A 19,029-nucleotide genomic window follows, 5' to 3' on the forward strand; every position below is an offset into this window, starting at 1 on the left:
CCCTCCCCCTCAGCACATGCACCTCCAGCACTGACAGACTCCCCCTCCCCCCTCAGCACATGCACCTCCAGCACTGACAGACTCCCCCTCCCCCCACAGCACATGCACCTCCAGAACTGACAGACTCCCCTCCCCCCTCAGCACATGCACCTCCAGCACTGACAGACTCCCCCTCAGCACATGCACCTCCAGCACTGACAGACTCCCCCTCCTCCTCAGCACATGCACCTCCAGCACTGACAGACTCCCCCTCCCCCTCAGCACATGCACCTCCAGCACTGACAGACTCCCCCTCCTCCTCAGCACATGCACCTCCAGCACTGACAGACTCCCCCTCCCCCCTCAGCACATGCACCTCCAGCACTGACAGACTCCCCCTCCCCCTCAGCACATGCACCTCCAGCACTGACAGACTCTCCCTCCCCCTCAGCACATGCACCTCCAGCACTGACAGACTCTCCCTCAGTACATGCACCTCCAGCACTGACAGACTCCCCTCCCCCCTCAGCACATGCACCTCCAGAACTGACAGACTCTCCCTCAGTACATGCACCTCCAGCACTGACAGACTCCCCCTCCCCCCTCAGCACATGCACCTCCAGCACTGACAGACTCCCCCTCCCCCTCAGCACATGCACCTCCAGCACTGACAGACTCCCCCTCCCCCTCAGCACATGCACCTCCAGCACTGACAGACTCTCCCTCAGTACATGCACCTCCAGCACTGACAGACTCCCCTCCCCCCTCAGCACATGCACCTCCAGCACTGACAGACTCTCCCTCAGTACATGCACCTCCAGCACTGACAGACTCCCCTCCCCCCTCAGCACATGCACCTCCAGCACTGACAGACTCCCCCTCCCCCTCAGCACATGCACCTCCAGCACTGACAGACTCCCCCTCCCCCTCAGTACATGCACCTCCAGAACTGACAGACTCCCCTCCCCCCTCAGCACATGCACCTCCAGCACTGACAGACTCCCCCTCCTCCTCAGCACATGCACCTCCAGCACTGACAGACTCCCCCTCCCCCCTCAGCACATGCACCTCCAGCACTGACAGACTCCCCCTCCCCCTCAGCACATGCACCTCCAGCACTGACAGACTCTCCCTCCCCCTCAGCACATGCACCTCCAGCACTGACAGACTCTCCCTCAGTACATGCACCTCCAGCACTGACAGACTCCCCTCCCCCCTCAGCACATGCACCTCCAGAACTGACAGACTCTCCCTCAGTACATGCACCTCCAGCACTGACAGACTCCCCTCCCCCCTCAGCACATGCACCTCCAGCACTGACAGACTCTCCCTCAGTACATGCACCTCCAGCACTGACAGACTCCCCTCCCCCCTCAGCACATGCACCTCCAGCACTGACAGACTCCCCCTCCTCCTCAGCACATGCACCTCCAGCACTGACAGACTCCCCCTCCCCCTCAGTACATGCACCTCCAGAACTGACAGACTCCCCTCCCCCCTCAGCACATGCACCTCCAGCACTGACAGACTCTCCCTCCCCCTCTATTCATCTGTCACCTGCTCTGCAAACAGACTGAGCTCTCCAGCTTCCGACCCTTCTAGTCACGCTGCAGTATCAAAGTCACGTGACAATAGAATGTCACATGACCCAGTGACGTCAGGAGGTCTGTTTCCTGGAGTTTCAGCCGCCAATGTCTCTGCGAGGAAGTAGATATCAGCGATAGTGGAGGTCACATGACTATGACGTCACCTCAGGTCCTTTCCCTCTACCAGGAGAGTTACTGCAGAAGAAGAAGAAGAAGATTACCGGAATCTGGAGCTTGTATTGTGAGGATTTCATCAGGAAAAGGTGACGGAGCTGTAATGGTGTTATACTGGAATCTACTGTATACTGGGGGGGCTGTATACTGGAATCTACTGTATGGGGGGGGGGGGGCTGTATGCTGTAATCTACTGTATGCTGGGGGGGCTGTATACTGGAATCTACTGTATGCTGGAGGGGCTGTATACTGTAATCTACTGTATGCTGGAGGGGCTGTATACTGTAATCTACTGTATACTGGGGGGGCTGTATACTGTAATCTACTGTATGGGGGGGGGGGGCTGTATACTGTAATCTACTGTATGCTGGGGGGCTGTATACTGTAATCTACTGTATGCTGGGGGGCTGTATACTGGAATCTACTGTATGCTGGAGGGGGGGGCTGTATACTATAGGGTGCTATACTGTATACTGTGGGTGCTGTATATTACAGGGTGCTATACTGTGATCTACTGTATACTGGGCGGGGGGGGGGCTGTATACTGTAATCTACTGTATGCTGGGGGGGCTGTATACTGTAATCTACTGTATGCTGGGGGAGGGGGCTGTATACTGTAATCTACTGTATGCTGGGGGGCTGTATACTGGAATCTACTGTATGCTGGGGGGAGGGGGGCTGTATACTGTAATCTACTGTATGCTGGGGGGAGGGGGGCTGTATACTGGAATCTACTATATGCTGGGGGGGCTGTATACTGTAATCTACTGTATGCTGGGGCGGGAGGGGGCTGTATATTATAGAGTGCTATACTGTATGCTGGGGGGGGGCTGTATACTGTAATCTACTGTATGCTGGGGGGGCTGTATACTGGAATCTACTGTATGCTGGGGGGGCTGTATACTGTAATCTACTGTATGCTGGGGGGGGCTGTATACTGTAATCTACTGTATGCTGGGGGGGCTGTATACTGTAATCTACTGTATGCTGGGGGGGAGGGGCTGTATATTATAGAGTGCTATACTGTATGCTGGGGGGGCTGTATACTGTAATCTACTGTATGCTGGGGGGGCTGTATACTGTAATCTACTGTATGCTGGGGGGAGGGGGCTGTATACTGTAATCTACTGTATGCTGGGGGGCTGTATACTGTAATCTACTGTATGCTGGGGGGAGGGGGCTGTATATTGTAATCTACTGTATGCTGGGGGGGCTGTATACTGTAATCTACTGTATGCTGGGGGGAGGGGGCTGTATACTGTAATCTACTGTATGCTGGGGGTCTGTGTACTGTAATCTACTGTATACTGGGGGGGGGGGCTGTATATTGTAATCTACTGTATGCTGGGGGGGGCTGTATACTGTAATCTACTGTATGCTGGGGGGGCTGTATACTGTAATCTACTGTATGCTGGGGGGAGGGGGCTGTATACTGTAATCTACTGTATGCTGGGGGTCTGTGTACTGTAATCTACTGTATACTGGGGGGGGGGGCTGTATATTGTAATCTACTGTATGCTGGGGGGGGCTGTATACTGTAATCTACTGTATGCTGGGGGGAGGGGGCTGTATACTGTAATCTACTGTATGCTGGGGGGGCTGTATACTGTAATCTACTGTATGCTGGGGGGAGGGGGCTGTATACTGTAATCTACTGTATGCTGGGGGTCTGTGTACTGTAATCTACTGTATACTGGGGGGGCTGTATACTGGAATCTACTGTATGCTGGGGGTCTGTGTACTGTAATCTACTGTATACTGGGGCGTGCTGTATACTACAGGGTGCTATACTGTAATCTACTGTATGCTGGGGGGCTGTATACTGTAATCTACTGTATGCTGGGGGGAGGGGGGCTGTATACTGTAATCTACTGTATGCTGGGGGGAGGGGGGGCTGTATACTGGAATCTACTGTATGCTGGGGGGGCTGTATACTGGAATCTACTGTATGCTGGGGGGGGGCTGTATACTGGAATCTACTGTATGCTGGGGGACGGGGGGGGGGCTGTATACTGTGGGGTGCTATACTGTAATCTACTGTATGCTGGGGGGGCTGTATACTGGAATCTACTGTATGCTGGGGGGGGCTGTATACTGGAATCTACTGTATGCTGGGGGGGGGGGGGGGGGGCTGTGTACTGTGGGGTGCTATACTGTAATCTACTGTATACTGTGGGTGCTGTATACTATAGTGTGCTATACTGTATACTGTGGGTGCTGTATACTATAGTGTGCTATACTGTGGGGTGCTGTATACTGTAATCTACTGTATGCTGGGGGGGCTGTATACTGTAATCTACTGTATGCTGGAGGGGCTGTATACTGTAATCTACTGTATGCTGGGGGGGGGGGCTGTATACTGTAATCTACTGTATGCTGGGGGGGGGAGGGGGCTGTATATTATAGAGTGCTATACTGTATGCTCGGGGGGGCTGTATACTGTAATCTACTGTATGCTGGGGGGGCTGTATACTGGAATCTACTGTATGCTGGGGGGGCTGTATACTGTAATCTACTGTATGCTGGGGGGGCTGTATACTGTAATCTACTGTATGCTGGGGGGGCTGTATACTGTAATCTACTGTATGCTGGGGGGGGAGGGGGCTGTATATTATAGAGTGCTATACTGTATGCTGGGGGGGGCTGTATACTGTAATCTACTGTATGCTGGGGGGGCTGTATACTGTAATCTACTGTATGCTGGGGGGTGCTATACTGTAATCTACTGTATGCTGGGGGGGCTGTATACTGTAATCTACTGTATGCTGGGGGAGGTGCTGTATACTGTAATCTACTGTATACTGTTGGGTGCTATACTGTATACTGTGTGGTGCTGTATACTATAGGGTGCTGTATACTATAGGGTGCTATACTGTATAATGTGGGGTGCTGTATACTATAGGGTGCTATACTGTATACTGTGGGGTGCTGTATACTATAGGGTGCTATACTGTATGCTGGGGGGGCTGTATACTGTAATCTACTGTATGCTGGGGGGTGCTATACTGTAATCTACTGTATGCTGGGGGGGCTGTATACTGTAATCTACTGTATGCTGGGGGGGAGGTGCTGTATACTGTAATCTACTGTATACTGTGGGGTGCTATACTGTATACTGTGGGGTGCTGTATACTATAGGGTGCTGTATACTATAGGGTGCTATACTGTGGGGTGCTGTATACTATAGGGTGCTATACTGTATGCTGGGGGGGGCTGTATACTGTAATCTACTGTATGCTGGGGGGTGCTATACTGTAATCTACTGTATGCTGGGGGGCTGTATACTGTAATCTACTGTATGCTGGGGGGAGGTGCTGTATACTGTAATCTACTGTATACTGTGGGGTGCTATACTGTATACTGTGGGGTGCTGTATACTATAGGGTGCTATACTGTATACTGTGGGGTGCTGTATACTATAGGGTGCTATACTGTATAATGTGGGGTGCTGTATACTATAGGGTGCTATACTGTATACTGTGGGGTGCTGTATTCTATAGGGTGCTATACTGTATACTGTGAGGTGCTGTACACTATAGGGTGCTATACTATATACTGTGGGGTGCTGTATACTATAGGGTGCTATACTGTATACTGTGGGGTGCTGTATACTATAGGGTGCTATACTGTGTACTGTGGGTTGCTGTATACTATAAGGTGCTATACTGTGTACTGTGGGGGGCTGTATACTATATGGTGCTATACTGTGGGGTGCTATATACTATAGGGTGCTATACTGTATACTGTGAGGTGCTGTATACTATAGGGTGCTATAGTGCATGCTGTGAGGTGCTATATACTATAGGGTGCTATACTGTGGGGGGCTGTATACTATAGGGTGCTATACTGCATACTGTGAGGTTCTGTATACTATATGGTGCTATACTGTGGGGTGCTATATACTATAGGGTGCTATACTGTATACTGTGAGGTGCTGTATACTATAGGGTGCCATACTGCATGCTGTGAGGTGCTATATACTATAGGGTGCTATACTGTGGGGTGCTGTATACTATAGGGTGCTATACTGTGGGGTACTGTATACTATAGGGTGCTATAATGCATACTGTGAGGTGCTGTATACTATAGGGTGCTATACTGTATACTGTGGGGTGCTGTATACTATAGGGTGCTATACTGTATACTGTGGGGTGCTGTATACTATAGGGTGCTATACTGTATACTATAGGGTGCTATACTGTGGGGTACTGTATACTATAGGGTGCTATAATGCATACTGTGAGGTGCTGTATACTATAGGGTGCTATACTGTATACTGTGGGGTGCTATACACTATAGGTTGCTATACTGTATACTGTGGGGTGCTGTATACTATAGGGTGCTATACTGCATACTGTGAGGTGCTGTATACTATAGGGTGCTATACTGTATATTGTGGGGGGCTGTATACTATAGGGTGCTATACTGCATACTGTGGGATGTTATATACTATAGGGTACTATATTGCATACTGTGGGGTGCTGTATACTATAGGGTGCTATACTGCATAGTGTGGGGTGCTGTATACTATAGGGTGCTATACTGTATACTGTGGGGTGCTGTATACTATAGGGTGCTATACTGCATACTGTGAGGTGCTATATACTATAGAGTGCTATACTGCATAATGTGGGGTGCTATATACTATAGGGTACTATATTGCATACTGTGGGGTGCTATATACTATAGAGTGCTATACTGTATACTGTGGGATGCTATATACTATAGGGTGCTATGCTGTATACTGTGGGGTGCTGTATACTATAGGGTGCTATACTGTATACTGTGGGGTGCTATATACTATAGGGTGCTATGCTGTATACTGTGGGGTGCTATATACTATAGGGTGCTATACTGTGGGGTGCTGTATATTATAGGGTGCTATACTGTGGGGTGCTGTATATTATAGGGTGTTATACTGTATACTGTGGGGGCTGTATACTATAGGGTGCTATACTGCATACTCTGGGGTGCTGTATACTATAGGGTGCTATACTGTGGGGTGCTGTATACTATAGGGTGTTATACTGTATACTGTGGGGGCTGTATACTATAGGGTGCTATACTGCATACTCTGGGGTGCTGTATACTATAGGGTGCTATACTGTATACTGTGGGGTGCTGCATACTATAGGGTGCTGTACTGTATATTGCGGGGTACTGTATACTATAGGGTGCTATACTGTATATTGTGGGGTGCTGTATACTATAGGGTGCTATATTGTATACTGTGGGTGCTGTATACTATAGGGTGCTGTATACTATATGGTGTTATACTGCATACTGTGGGTGCTGTATACTATAGGGTGCTATACTGTGGGGTGCTGTATACTATAAGGTGCTATACTGTGGGGTGCTGTATACTATATGGTGTTATACTGCATACTGTGGGGTGCTGTATACTATATGGTGCTATACTGTATACTGTGGGATGTTATATACTATGGGGTGCTATATGCTATAGGGTGCTATACTGTATACTGTGGGGTGCTGTATACTATAGGGTGCTATACTGTATATTGTGGGGTGCTGTATACTATAGGGTGCTATATTATATACTGTGGGTGCTGTATACTATAGGGTGCTCTACTGTTTATTGTGGGTGCTGTATACTATATGGTGTTATACTGCATACTGTTGGTGCTGTATACTATAGGGTGCTATACTGTGGGGTGCTGTATACTATATGGTGTTATACTGCATACTGTGGGGTGCTATATACTATAGGGTACTATATTACATACTATGGGGTGCTATATGCTATTGTGTGCAATACTATATAGGGTGCTATACTGTATACTATATGGTGTTATACTGCATACTGTGGGGTGCTGTATACTATAGGGTGCTATACTATATACTGTGGGGTGCTGTATACTATAGGGTGCTATACTGTATACTGTGGGGTGCTGTATACTATAGGGTGCTATACTGTATACTGTGGGGTGCTGTATACTATAGGGTGCTATACTGTATACTGTGGGGTACTATACTGCATACTGTGGGGTGCTGTATACTATAGGGTGCTATACTGTATACTATATGGTGTTATACTGCATACTGTGGGGTGCTGTATACTATAGGGTGCTATACTATATACTGTGGGGTGCTGTATACTATAGGGTGCTATACTGTATACTATATGGTGTTATACTGCATACTGTGGGGTGCTGTATACTATAGGGTGCTATACTATATACTGTGGGGTGCTGTATACTATAGGGTGCTATACTGTATACTGTGAGGTGCTGTATACTATAGGGTGCTATACTGTATACTGTGGGGTGCTGTATACTATAGGGTGCTATACACTATACTGTGGGGTGCTATACTCCATACTGTGGGGTGCTGTATACTATAGGGTGCTCTACTGTATATTGTGGGGGGCTGTATACTATAGGGTGCTATACTGTATACTGTTGGGTGTTGTATACTATAGGGTGCTATACTGTATACTGGGGGGTGCTGTATACTATATGGTGCTATACTGCTTACTGTGGGGTGTTGTATATTATAGGGTGCTATACTGTATACTGTGGGGTGCTGTATACTATAGGGTGCTATACTGTATACTGGGGGGTGCTGTATACTATATGGTGCTATACTGCATACTGTGGGGTGCTGTATACTGTAGGGTGCTATACTGTATACTGGGGGGTGCTGTATACTATATGGTGCTATACTGCATACTATGGGGTGCTGTATACTATAGGGTGCTTTACTGTATACTGTGGGGTGCTGTATACTGTGAGGTGCTGTATATTTTAGGGTGCTATACTGTTTACTGTGGGCTGCTATATACTATAGAGTCCTATACTGTATATTATGGGGTGCTGTATACTATAGGGTGCTATACTGTTTACTGTGCGGTGCTGTATATTGTAGGGTGCAATACTGTATTCGGTGTGGTGCTGTATACTATAGGGTGCTATACTGTTTACTATAAGTTGCTGTATACTATAGAGTGCTATACTGTATTCTGTGGGGTGCTGTGTACTATAGGGTGCTATACTGTATACTGTTGGGTGCTGTATCCTATAGGGTGCTATACTATATAGTGTGGGGTGCTGTATACTATAGGGTGCTATACTGCATACTGTGAGGTGCTGTATACTATAGGGTTCTATACTGTATACTGTGGGGTGCTGTATACTATAGGGTGCTATAGTGCATACTGTGGGGTGCTGTATACTATAGGGTGCTATACTGTATACTGTGGGGTGCTGTATACTATAGGGTGCTATACTGTGGGGTGCTGTATACTATAGGGTGCTATACTGCATACTGTGGGGTGCTGTATATTATAGGGTGCTATACTGTATACTGTGAGGTGCTGTATACTATAGGGTGCTATACTGCATATTGTGGGGTGCTGTATACTATAGGTTTCTATACTGCATACTGTGCGGTGCTGTATACTATAGGGTGCTATACTGCACACTATGGGTGCTTTATACTATAGGGTGCTTTACTGTATACTGTGGGATGCTGTATACTGCATACTGTGGGGTGCTGTATACTATAGGGTGCTATACTGCATAGTGCATACTTTGGGGTGCTATATACTAAAGGGTGCTATACTTTATACTGTGGAGTGCTTTATACTATAGGGTGCTATACTATATAATCTGTGTGCTGTATACTATAGGGTTCTTTACTGTATACTGTGGGGTGCTGTATACTATAGGGTGCTATACTGTTTTCTGTGGGATGGTGAATACTATAGGGTGCTCTACTGTATACTGTGGGTGCTGTATACTATAGGGTGCTATACTGTATACTGTGGGGTGCTGTATACTATAGGGTGCTCTACTGTATATTGTGGGGGGCTGTATACTATAGGGTGCTATACTGTATACTGTTGGGTGTTGTATACTATAGGGTGCTATACTGTATACTGGGGGTGCTGTATACTATAGGGTGCTATACTGTATACTGTGGGGTGCTGTATACTATAGGGTGCTATACACTATACTGTGGGGTGCTATACTCCATACTGTGGGGTGCTGTATACTATAGGATGCTATACTGTATACTCTGGGGTGCTGTATACTAGGGATCAACCGATATTGATTTTTTAGGGCCGATACCGATAATTTGTGAACTTTCAGGCTGATAGCCGATAATTTATACCGATATTCTGGGAATTTTAATTTTTGAAAAAAAAAAAAAAATCCTACACAAATCTGCTGAAAATTAATGTTTATTGTTAACGTGTATTTTTTTGGGTAAATCTTTCTTTTTCATTTATACTTAATATTTTCTTTTTTTGTTTAGTTTTTTTTTAGGGACTAGAACCCTTGTCCTATTCTCCCTGATAGATCTCTATCAGGGAGAATAGGAGCTCAAATTGTCCCTGCTGCTCTGTGCATAGTGCACACAGCAGCAAGGTTACTGACTATGGCAGCCAGGGCTTCAGTAGCGTCCTGGCTGCCATGGTAACCGATCGGAGCCCCAGGCTTACACTGCTGGGGCTCCGATCGGAGGAGCAGGGGGAGAGTGGATCCTGTGGCCACTGCCACGAATGATTAATACTGGGGGGGGGGCTTGGGCGGGGGGGCGCACTGCGCCACCAACGTTTTTAATACTGGGATGGGGGTGGGGGGCGCACTGCGCCACCAATGATTAATACTGGGGGGCTTGGGGGTCGTACTGTGCCACCAATGAAGAGAAATCTCTCATTTATTCATATACAGGAGGCGGGAGCTGGCTGCAGAATCACATAGCCGGCTCCCGACCTCTATGAACGGTAGCTGCGATCCGCGGCACCTAAGGGGTTAACTACCGCAGATCGCAGCTGCTGCTCATAGAGGTCGGGAGCCGGCTATGTGATTCTGCAGCCAGCTCCCGCCTCCTGTATATGAATAAATGAGAGACTTATCTTCATTGGTGGAGCGGTGGCCATAACCCCTCCCCTTCTTTTGTCCTCTCTCCTCTAATTGGCGGCAGCAGCATCACAGGGGGAGGGAGACACTGCTTCCTTCTCCCCTGTGCTGCTGAGGGAACACGGAGAGCGCTGAGAGCAGCGCGATCTGTGTTCCCAATACGTTATCGGTATATCGGCAAAATAGATGCCGATACCGATAACTGTCAAAATCCTGAATATCGGCCGATAATATCGGTAAAACCGATAATCGGTCGATCCCTACTGTATACTATAGGGTGCTATACTGCATACTGTGGGTGGCTGTTTACTATAGGGTGCTATACTGCATACTGTGGGTGGCTGTTTACTATAGGGTGCTATACTGTATACTGTGGGGTGCTGTACACTATAGGGTGCTATACTGTATTCTGGTGGGTGCTGTATACTATATGGTGCTATACTGCATACTGTGAGGTGCTGTATACTATGGGGTGCTATATTGTATACTGTGAGGTGCTGTATACTATAGGGTGCTATACTGTATACTGTGGGGTGCTGTACACTATAGGGTGCTATACTGTATTCTGGTGGGTGCTGTATACTATATGGTGCTATACTGCATACTGTGAGGTGCTGTATACTATGGGGTGCTATACTGCATACTGTGGGGTACTGTATACTATAGAGTGCTATAATGTATACTGTGGGGTGCTGTATACTATAGGGTGCTATACTGTATACTGGAGGGTGCTGTATACTATAGGGTGCTATACTGTATACTGAGGGGTGCTGTATACTATAGGGTGCTATACTGTATACTGTGAGGTGCTGTATACTATAGGGTGCTATACTGTATACTGTGGGGTGCTGTACACTATAGGGTGCTATACTGTATTCTGGTGGGTGCTGTATACTATATGGTGCTATACTGCATACTGTGAGGTGCTGTATACTATGGGGTGCTATACTGCATACTGTGGGGTACTGTATACTATAGAGTGCTATAATGTATACTGTGGGGTGCTGTATACTATAGGGTGCTATACTGTATACTGGAGGGTGCTGTATACTATAGGGTGCTATACTGTATACTGAGGGGTGCTGTATACTATAGGGTGCTATACTGTATAGTGTGGGGTGCTGTATACTATAGGGTGCTATACTGTGGGGTGCTGTATACTATAGGGTGCTATACTGTATACTGTGGGGTGCTGTTTACTATATGGTGCTATACTGCATAGTGGTGGGGTGCTGTATACTATAGGGTGCTATACTGTATACTGTGCGGTGCTGTATACTATATGGTGCTATACTGTGTGGTGCTGTATACTATAGGGTGCTATACTGTATAGTGTGAGGTGCTGTATACTATAGGGTGCTATACTGCATACTGTGGGGTGCTGTATACTATAGGGTGCTATACTGTATACTGTGAGGTGCTGTATACTATAGGGTGCTATACTGCATACTGTGGGGTGCTGTATACTATAGGGTGCTATACTGCATTTTATGGGGTGCCTGATACTGTGGGGTGCTGTATACTGTGGGGTGCTGTATACTATAGGGTGCTATACTGTATACTGTGGGGTACTGTATACTATAGGGTGCTATATTGTATACTGTGGGGTGCTGTATACTATATGGTGCTATACTGTATACTGTGTGGTGCTGTATACTATAGGGTGCTATACTGCATACTGTGAGGTGCTGTATACTATAGGGTGCTATACTGCATACTGTGGGGTGCTGTATACTATAGGGTGCTATACTGCATTTTATGGGGTGCCTGATACTATAGGGTGCTATACTGTTTACTGTGGGGTGCTGTATACTATAGGGTTCTTTACTGTATACTGTGGGTGCTGTATACTATAGGGTGCTATACTGGATACTGTGGGGTGCTGTATACTATAGGGTGCTATACTGTTTTCTGTGGGATGGTGAATACTATAGGGTGCTCTACTGTATACTGTGGGTGCTGTATACTATAGGGTGCTATACTGGATACTGTGGGGTGCTGTATACTATAGGGTGCTCTACTGTATACTGTGGGTGCTATACTTTATACTGTTGGGGCTGTATACTATAGGGAACTATACTGTGAGGTACTGTATACTATAGGGTGCTATACTGTATACTGTGGGGTGCTGTATACTATAGGGTGCTCTACTGTATATTGTGGGGGGCTGTATACTATAGGGTGCTATACTGTATACTGTTGGGTGTTGTATACTATAGGGTGCTATACTGTATACTGTGGGGTGCTGTATACTATAGGGTGCTCTACTGTATATTGTGGGGGGCTGTATACTATAGGGTGCTATACTGTATACTGTTGGGTGCTGTATACTATATGGTGCTATACTGCTTACTGTGGGTGCTGTATATTATAGGGTGCTATACTGTATACTGTGGGGTGCTGTATACTATAGCGTGCTATACTGTATACTGGGGGGTGCTGTATACTATATAGTGCTATACTGCTTACTGTGGGGTGCTGTATACTATAGGGTGCTATACTGTATAGTGTGTGGTGCTGTATACTATATGGTGCTATACTGCATACTGTGGGGTGCTGTATACTGTAGGGTGCTATACTGCATACTATGGGGTGCTGTATACTATAGGGTGCTTTACTGTATACTGTGAGGTGCTGTATACTATAGGGTGCTATACTGTTTACTGTGGGGTGCTGTATACTAATGGGTGCTATACTGTTTACTGTGGGCTGCTATATACTATAGAGTCCTATACTGTATATTATGGGGTGCTGTATACTATAGGGTGCTATACTGTTTACTGTGCGGTGCTGTATATTGTAGGGTGCAATACTGTATTCGGTGTGGTGCTGTATACTATAGGGTGCTATACTGTTTACTATAAGTTGCTGTATACTATAGAGTGCTATACTGTATACTGTGGGGTGCTGTGTACTATAGGGTGCTATACTGTATACTGTTGGGTGCTGTATCCTATAGGGTGCTATACTATATAGTGTGGGGTGCTGTATACTATAGGGTGCTATACTGCATACTGTGAGGTGCTGTATACTATAGGGTTCTATACTGTATACTGTGGGGTGCTGTATACTATAGGGTGCTATAGTGCATACTGTGGGGTGCTGTATACTATAGGGTGCTATACTGCATGGTGCATACTTTGGGGTGCTATATACTATAGGGTGCTATACTTTATACTGTGGAGTGCTTTATACTATAGGGTGCTATACTATATACTCTGGGTGCTGTATACTATAGGGTTCTTTACTGTATACTGTGGGGTGCTGTATACTATAGGGTGCTATACTGTTTTCTGTGGGATGGTGAATACTATAGGGTGCTCTACTGTATACTGTGGGTGCTGTATACTATAGGGTGCTATACTGGATACTGTGGGGTGCTGTATACTATAGGGTGCTCTACTGTATACTGTGGGTGCTATACTTTATACTGTTGGGGCTGTATACTATAGGGAACTATACTGTGAGGTACTGTATACTATAGGGTGCTATACTGTATACTATAGGGTGCTCTACTGTATATTGTGGGGGGCTGTATACTATAGGGTGCTATACTGCATACTGTGGGGTGCTGTATACTATAGGGTGCTATACTGCATTTTATGGGGTGCCTGATACTATAGGGTGCTATACTGTTTACTGTGGGGTGCTGTATACTATAGGGTTCTTTACTGTATACTGTGGGGTGCTGTATACTATAGGGTGCTATACTGTTTTCTGTGGGATTGTGAATACTATAGGGTGCTCTACTGTATACTGTGGGTGCTGTATACTATAGGGTGCTATACTGGATACTGTGGGGTGCTGTATACTATAGGGTGCTCTACTGTATACTGTGGGTGCTATACTTTATACTGTTGGGGCTGTATACTATAGGGAACTATACTGTGAGGTACTGTATACTATAGGGTGCTATACTGTATACTGTGGGGTGCTGTATACTATAGGGTGCTCTACTGTATATTGTGGGGGGCTGTATACTATAGGGTGCTATACTGTATACTGTTGGGTGTTGTATACTATAGGGTGCTATACTGTATACTGGGGGGTGCTGTATACTATATGGTGCTATACTGCTTACTGTGGGGTGCTGTATATTATAGGGTGCTATACTGTATACTGTGGGGTGCTGTATACTATAGGGTGCTATACTGTATACTGGGGGGTGCTGTATACTATATGGTGCTATACTGCTTACTGTGGGGTGCTGTATACTATAGGGTGCTATACTGTATAGTGTGTGATGCTGTATACTATATGGTGCTATACTGCATACTGTGGGGTGCTGTATACTGTAGGGTGCTATACTGCATACTATGGGGTGCTGTATACTATAGGGTGCTTTACTGTATACTGTGGGGTGCTGTATACTGTGAGGTAGAGTTGTTGCGATACCAAATTTTTGATTCGGTTTCGATACCATGAAAAAGTATTGCGATACTCGATACCATTCGATACCACGCGAAAAAAATAAACAAAAAAAGCCACGTGCATTCCTCATTTTTAAAAATGGCGAATCGCGCAGTTTTTATTTTATTTTTTCTGTTCCGGCATTCACCACCTAGATTTTTTTTTTATATTTTAATAGTTTGGACTTTTCTGACGTGGCGATGTAATATGTTTATTTATATATTTTATATGTGAAATTGGGAAAAGGGGGGTGATTTATACTTCATATTTTAGTGTTTTGTTTTTTTTTCACTTTTTATTTAATAACTATTTCCCCCCTTAGGGGCTAGAACCTGGGATCTTTCATCCCTTTTCCTATTCACCCTGATAGATCTCTATCAGGGTGAATAGGACTCCACACTGTCCCTGCTGCTCTGTGCTTTGTGCACACAGCATCAGGGATGTTACCATGGCAACCAGGGCTTCTGTAGCGTCCTGGCTGCCATGGTAACCGATCGGAGCCCCAGGCTTACACAGCTGGGGCTCCGATCAGAAGCTGCCACTGCACCACCAATGAGGGGGAGTGGAGAGGTCCCTGTGGCCACTGCCACCAATGATTTTAATACTGGAGGGTTGAGAGGGGCCGGCGCACTGTGCCACCAATGATTTTAATGGGATGGGGGGATTGAGGGGGGGGGGGGGGGGGGCACACTGCACCACCAATGATTTTACCCCTTTATACAGGAGGCGGGTACTAGCAGATCAGCGGCAGTTAACTGCCGCTGATCGCAGCTCCCTGTCAGGGGCAGGGTGCCGGCAATGCGATTCTGCTGCCGGCACCCGCCTCCTGTATGTGTTAAAGACTGACTACTGTATATGAGTCCAGACTTTCACTATTAGGCCACACAGAGCGGCGCCCAGCGATGTCTCAGCACTCACCATTTAGTCCTGGGCGCCGCTCCGTTCGCCCGCAGTGCCCCATTACTGTCTCCTCTCCTGCTCCACATGCTGCTGATTACTATCGGAGCGATGGGAGGAGACATCAGCTTCACTAGTGGGCGTTCCTTCTCCCTGGCTGTAGCGCTGTCCAATCGCAGCGCAGGGAAAAGGAACGCCCACTAGTGAAGCTGATGTCTCCTCCCATCGCTCCGATAGTAATCCTATCATTGGGGGCGCAGTGCGCCCGCCCCTCCTCCGCCCCTCTCTTCTCATTGCCGCCCCTCCTCCACCCCTCTCTTCTCATTGCCGCCCCTCCTCCACCCCCTCTCTTCTCATTGCCGCCCCTCCTCCGCCCCTCTCTTCTCATTGCCGCCCCTCCTCCGCCCCTCTCTTCTCATTGCCGCCCCTCCTCCGCCCCTCTCTTCTCATTGCCGCCCCTCCTCCACCCCCTCTCTTCTCATTGCCGCCCCTCCTCCGCCCCTCTCTTCTCATTGCCGCCCCTCCTCCGCCCCTCTCTTCTCATTGGTGGCAGCGGCAGCAGCACAGGGGGAGGGAGGACAGCTTCCTTCTCCCCGTGCTGCTGAGAGAGAACATGAGCGCGCCGATAGCAGCGCGCTCATGTTCAGAGATACTAGACTGCGCAGAAGCGCAGCCCAGTATCGAAAAAACGGAAATCCCGGTATCGTATCGATACCGGGACAAAAGTATCGATTGGGTATCGAAATTTCGATACCCGCAACAACCCTACTGTGAGGTGCTGTATATTTTAGGGTGCTATACTGTTTACTGTGGGGTGCTGTATACTAATGGGTGCTATACTGTTTACTGTGGGCTGCTATATACTATAGAGTCCTATACTGTATATTATGGGGTGCTGTATACTATAGGGTGCTATACTGTTTACTGTGCGGTGCTGTATATTGTAGGGTGCAATACTGTATTCGGTGTGGTGCTGTATACTATAGGGTGCTATACTGTTTACTATAAGTTGCTGTATACTATAGAGTGCTATACTGTATACTGTGGGGTGCTGTGTACTATAGGGTGCTATACTGTATACTGTTGGGTGCTGTATCCTATAGGGTGCTATACTATATAGTGTGGGGTGCTGTATACTATAGGGTGCTATACTGCATACTGTGAGGTGCTGTATACTATAGGGTTCTATACTGTATACTGTGGGGTGCTGTATACTATAGGGTGCTATACTGTGGGGTGCTGTATACTATAGGGTGCTATACTGCACACTGTGGGGTGCTGTATATTATAGGGTGCTATACTGTATACTGTGAGGTGCTATATACTATAGGGTGCTATACTGCATATTGTGGGGTGCTGTATACTATAGGGTTCTATACTGCATACTGTGCGGTGCTGTATACTATAGGGTGCTATACTGCACACTATGGGTGCTTTATACTATAGGGTGCTTTACTGTATACTGTGGGATGCTGTATACTGCATACTGTGGGGTGCTGTATACTATAGGGTGCTACACTGCATAGTGCATACTTTGGGGTGCTATATACTATAGGGTGCTATACTTTATACTGTGGAGTGCTTTATACTATAGGGTGCTATACTATATAATCTGGGTGCTGTATACTATAGGGTTCTTTACTGTATACTGTGGGGTGCTGTATACTATAGGGTGCTATACTGTTTTCTGTGGGATGGTGAATACTATAGGGTGCTCTACTGTATACTGTGGGTGCTGTATACTATAGGGTGCTATACTGTATACTGTGGGGTGCTGTATACTATAGGGTGCTCTACTGTATATTGTGGGGGGCTGTATACTATAGGGTGCTATACTGTATACTGTTGGGTGTTGTATACTATAGGGTGCTATACTGTATACTGGGGGTGCTGTATACTATATGGTGCTATACTGCTTACTGTGGGGTGCTGTATATTATAGGGTGCTATACTGTATACTGGGGGGTGCTGTATACTATATGGTGCTATACTGCTTACTGTGGGGTACTGTATACTATAGGGTGCTATACTGTATAGTGTGTGGTGCTGTATACTATATGGTGCTATACTGTATACTGTGGGGTGCTGTATACTGTAGGGTGCTATACTGCATACTATGGGGTGCTGTATACTATAGGGTGCTTTACTGTATACTGTGGGGTGCTGTATACTGTGAGGTGCTGTATACTATAGGGTGCTATACTGTTTACTGTGGGGTGCTGTATACTAATGGGTGCTATACTGTTTACTGTGGGCTTCTATATACTATAGAGTCCTATACTGTATATTATGGGGTGCTGTATACTATAGGGTGCTATACTGTTTACTGTGGGGTGCTGTATATTGTAGGGTGCAATACTGTATTCGGTGTGGTGCTGTATACTATAGGGTGCTATAATGTTTACTATAAGTTGCTGTATACTATAGAGTGCTATACTGTGGGGTGCTGTGTACTATAGGGTGCTATACTGTATACTGTTAGGTGCTGTATCCTATAGGGTGCTATACTATATAGTGTGGGATGCTGTATACTATAGGGTGCTATACTGCATACTGTGAGGTGCTGTATACTATAGGGTTCTATACTGTATACTGTGGGGTGCTGTATACTATAGGGTGCTATACTGCACACTATGGGTGCTTTATACTATAGGGTGCTTTACTGTATACTGTGGGATGCTGTATACTGCATACTGTGGGGTGCTGTATACTATAGGGTGCTATACTGCATAGTGCATACTTTGGGGTGCTATATACTATAGGGTGCTATACTTTATACTGTGGAGTGCTTTATACTATAGGGTGCTATACTATATACTCTGGGTGCTGTATACTGCATACTGTGCGGTGCTGTTTACTATAGGGTGCTATACAGCCTACTGTGGGGGGCTGTATACTATAGGGTGCTATACTGTATACTGTGGGATGCTGTATACTGTGGGGTGCTATACTGTATTCTGTGGAGTGTTGTATACTATAGGGTGCTATAATGCATACTGTGGGGTGCTGTATACTATAGGGTGCTATAATGCATACTGTGGGGTGCTATATACTATAGGGAGCTGTACTGCATACTGTGGGGTACTTTGTACTATAGG

The 19,029-nt window shown here is 46.6% G+C and overlaps 1 protein-coding gene across 1 annotated transcript in view; it reads left to right on the forward strand.

Annotated features, from left to right (window-relative positions):
* Positions 1–1,712: 1,712 nt before the first annotated feature.
* Positions 1,713–19,029, forward strand: part of LOC120996610 (ecto-ADP-ribosyltransferase 5-like) — an 84,068-nt gene continuing 66,751 nt past the window's right edge. The window contains exon 1 of the mRNA XM_040426649.1: positions 1,713–1,828. Within this exon, the coding sequence (XP_040282583.1) occupies positions 1,714–1,828 (115 nt within the window). The 5' untranslated portion in view covers position 1,713. The remainder of the gene's footprint in view (positions 1,829–19,029) is intronic.

The sequence above is a fragment of the Bufo bufo genome, chromosome 3 (genome assembly GCF_905171765.1).
Source record: "Bufo bufo chromosome 3, aBufBuf1.1, whole genome shotgun sequence".
NCBI classification, from domain to species: Eukaryota; Metazoa; Chordata; class Amphibia; order Anura; family Bufonidae; genus Bufo; species Bufo bufo.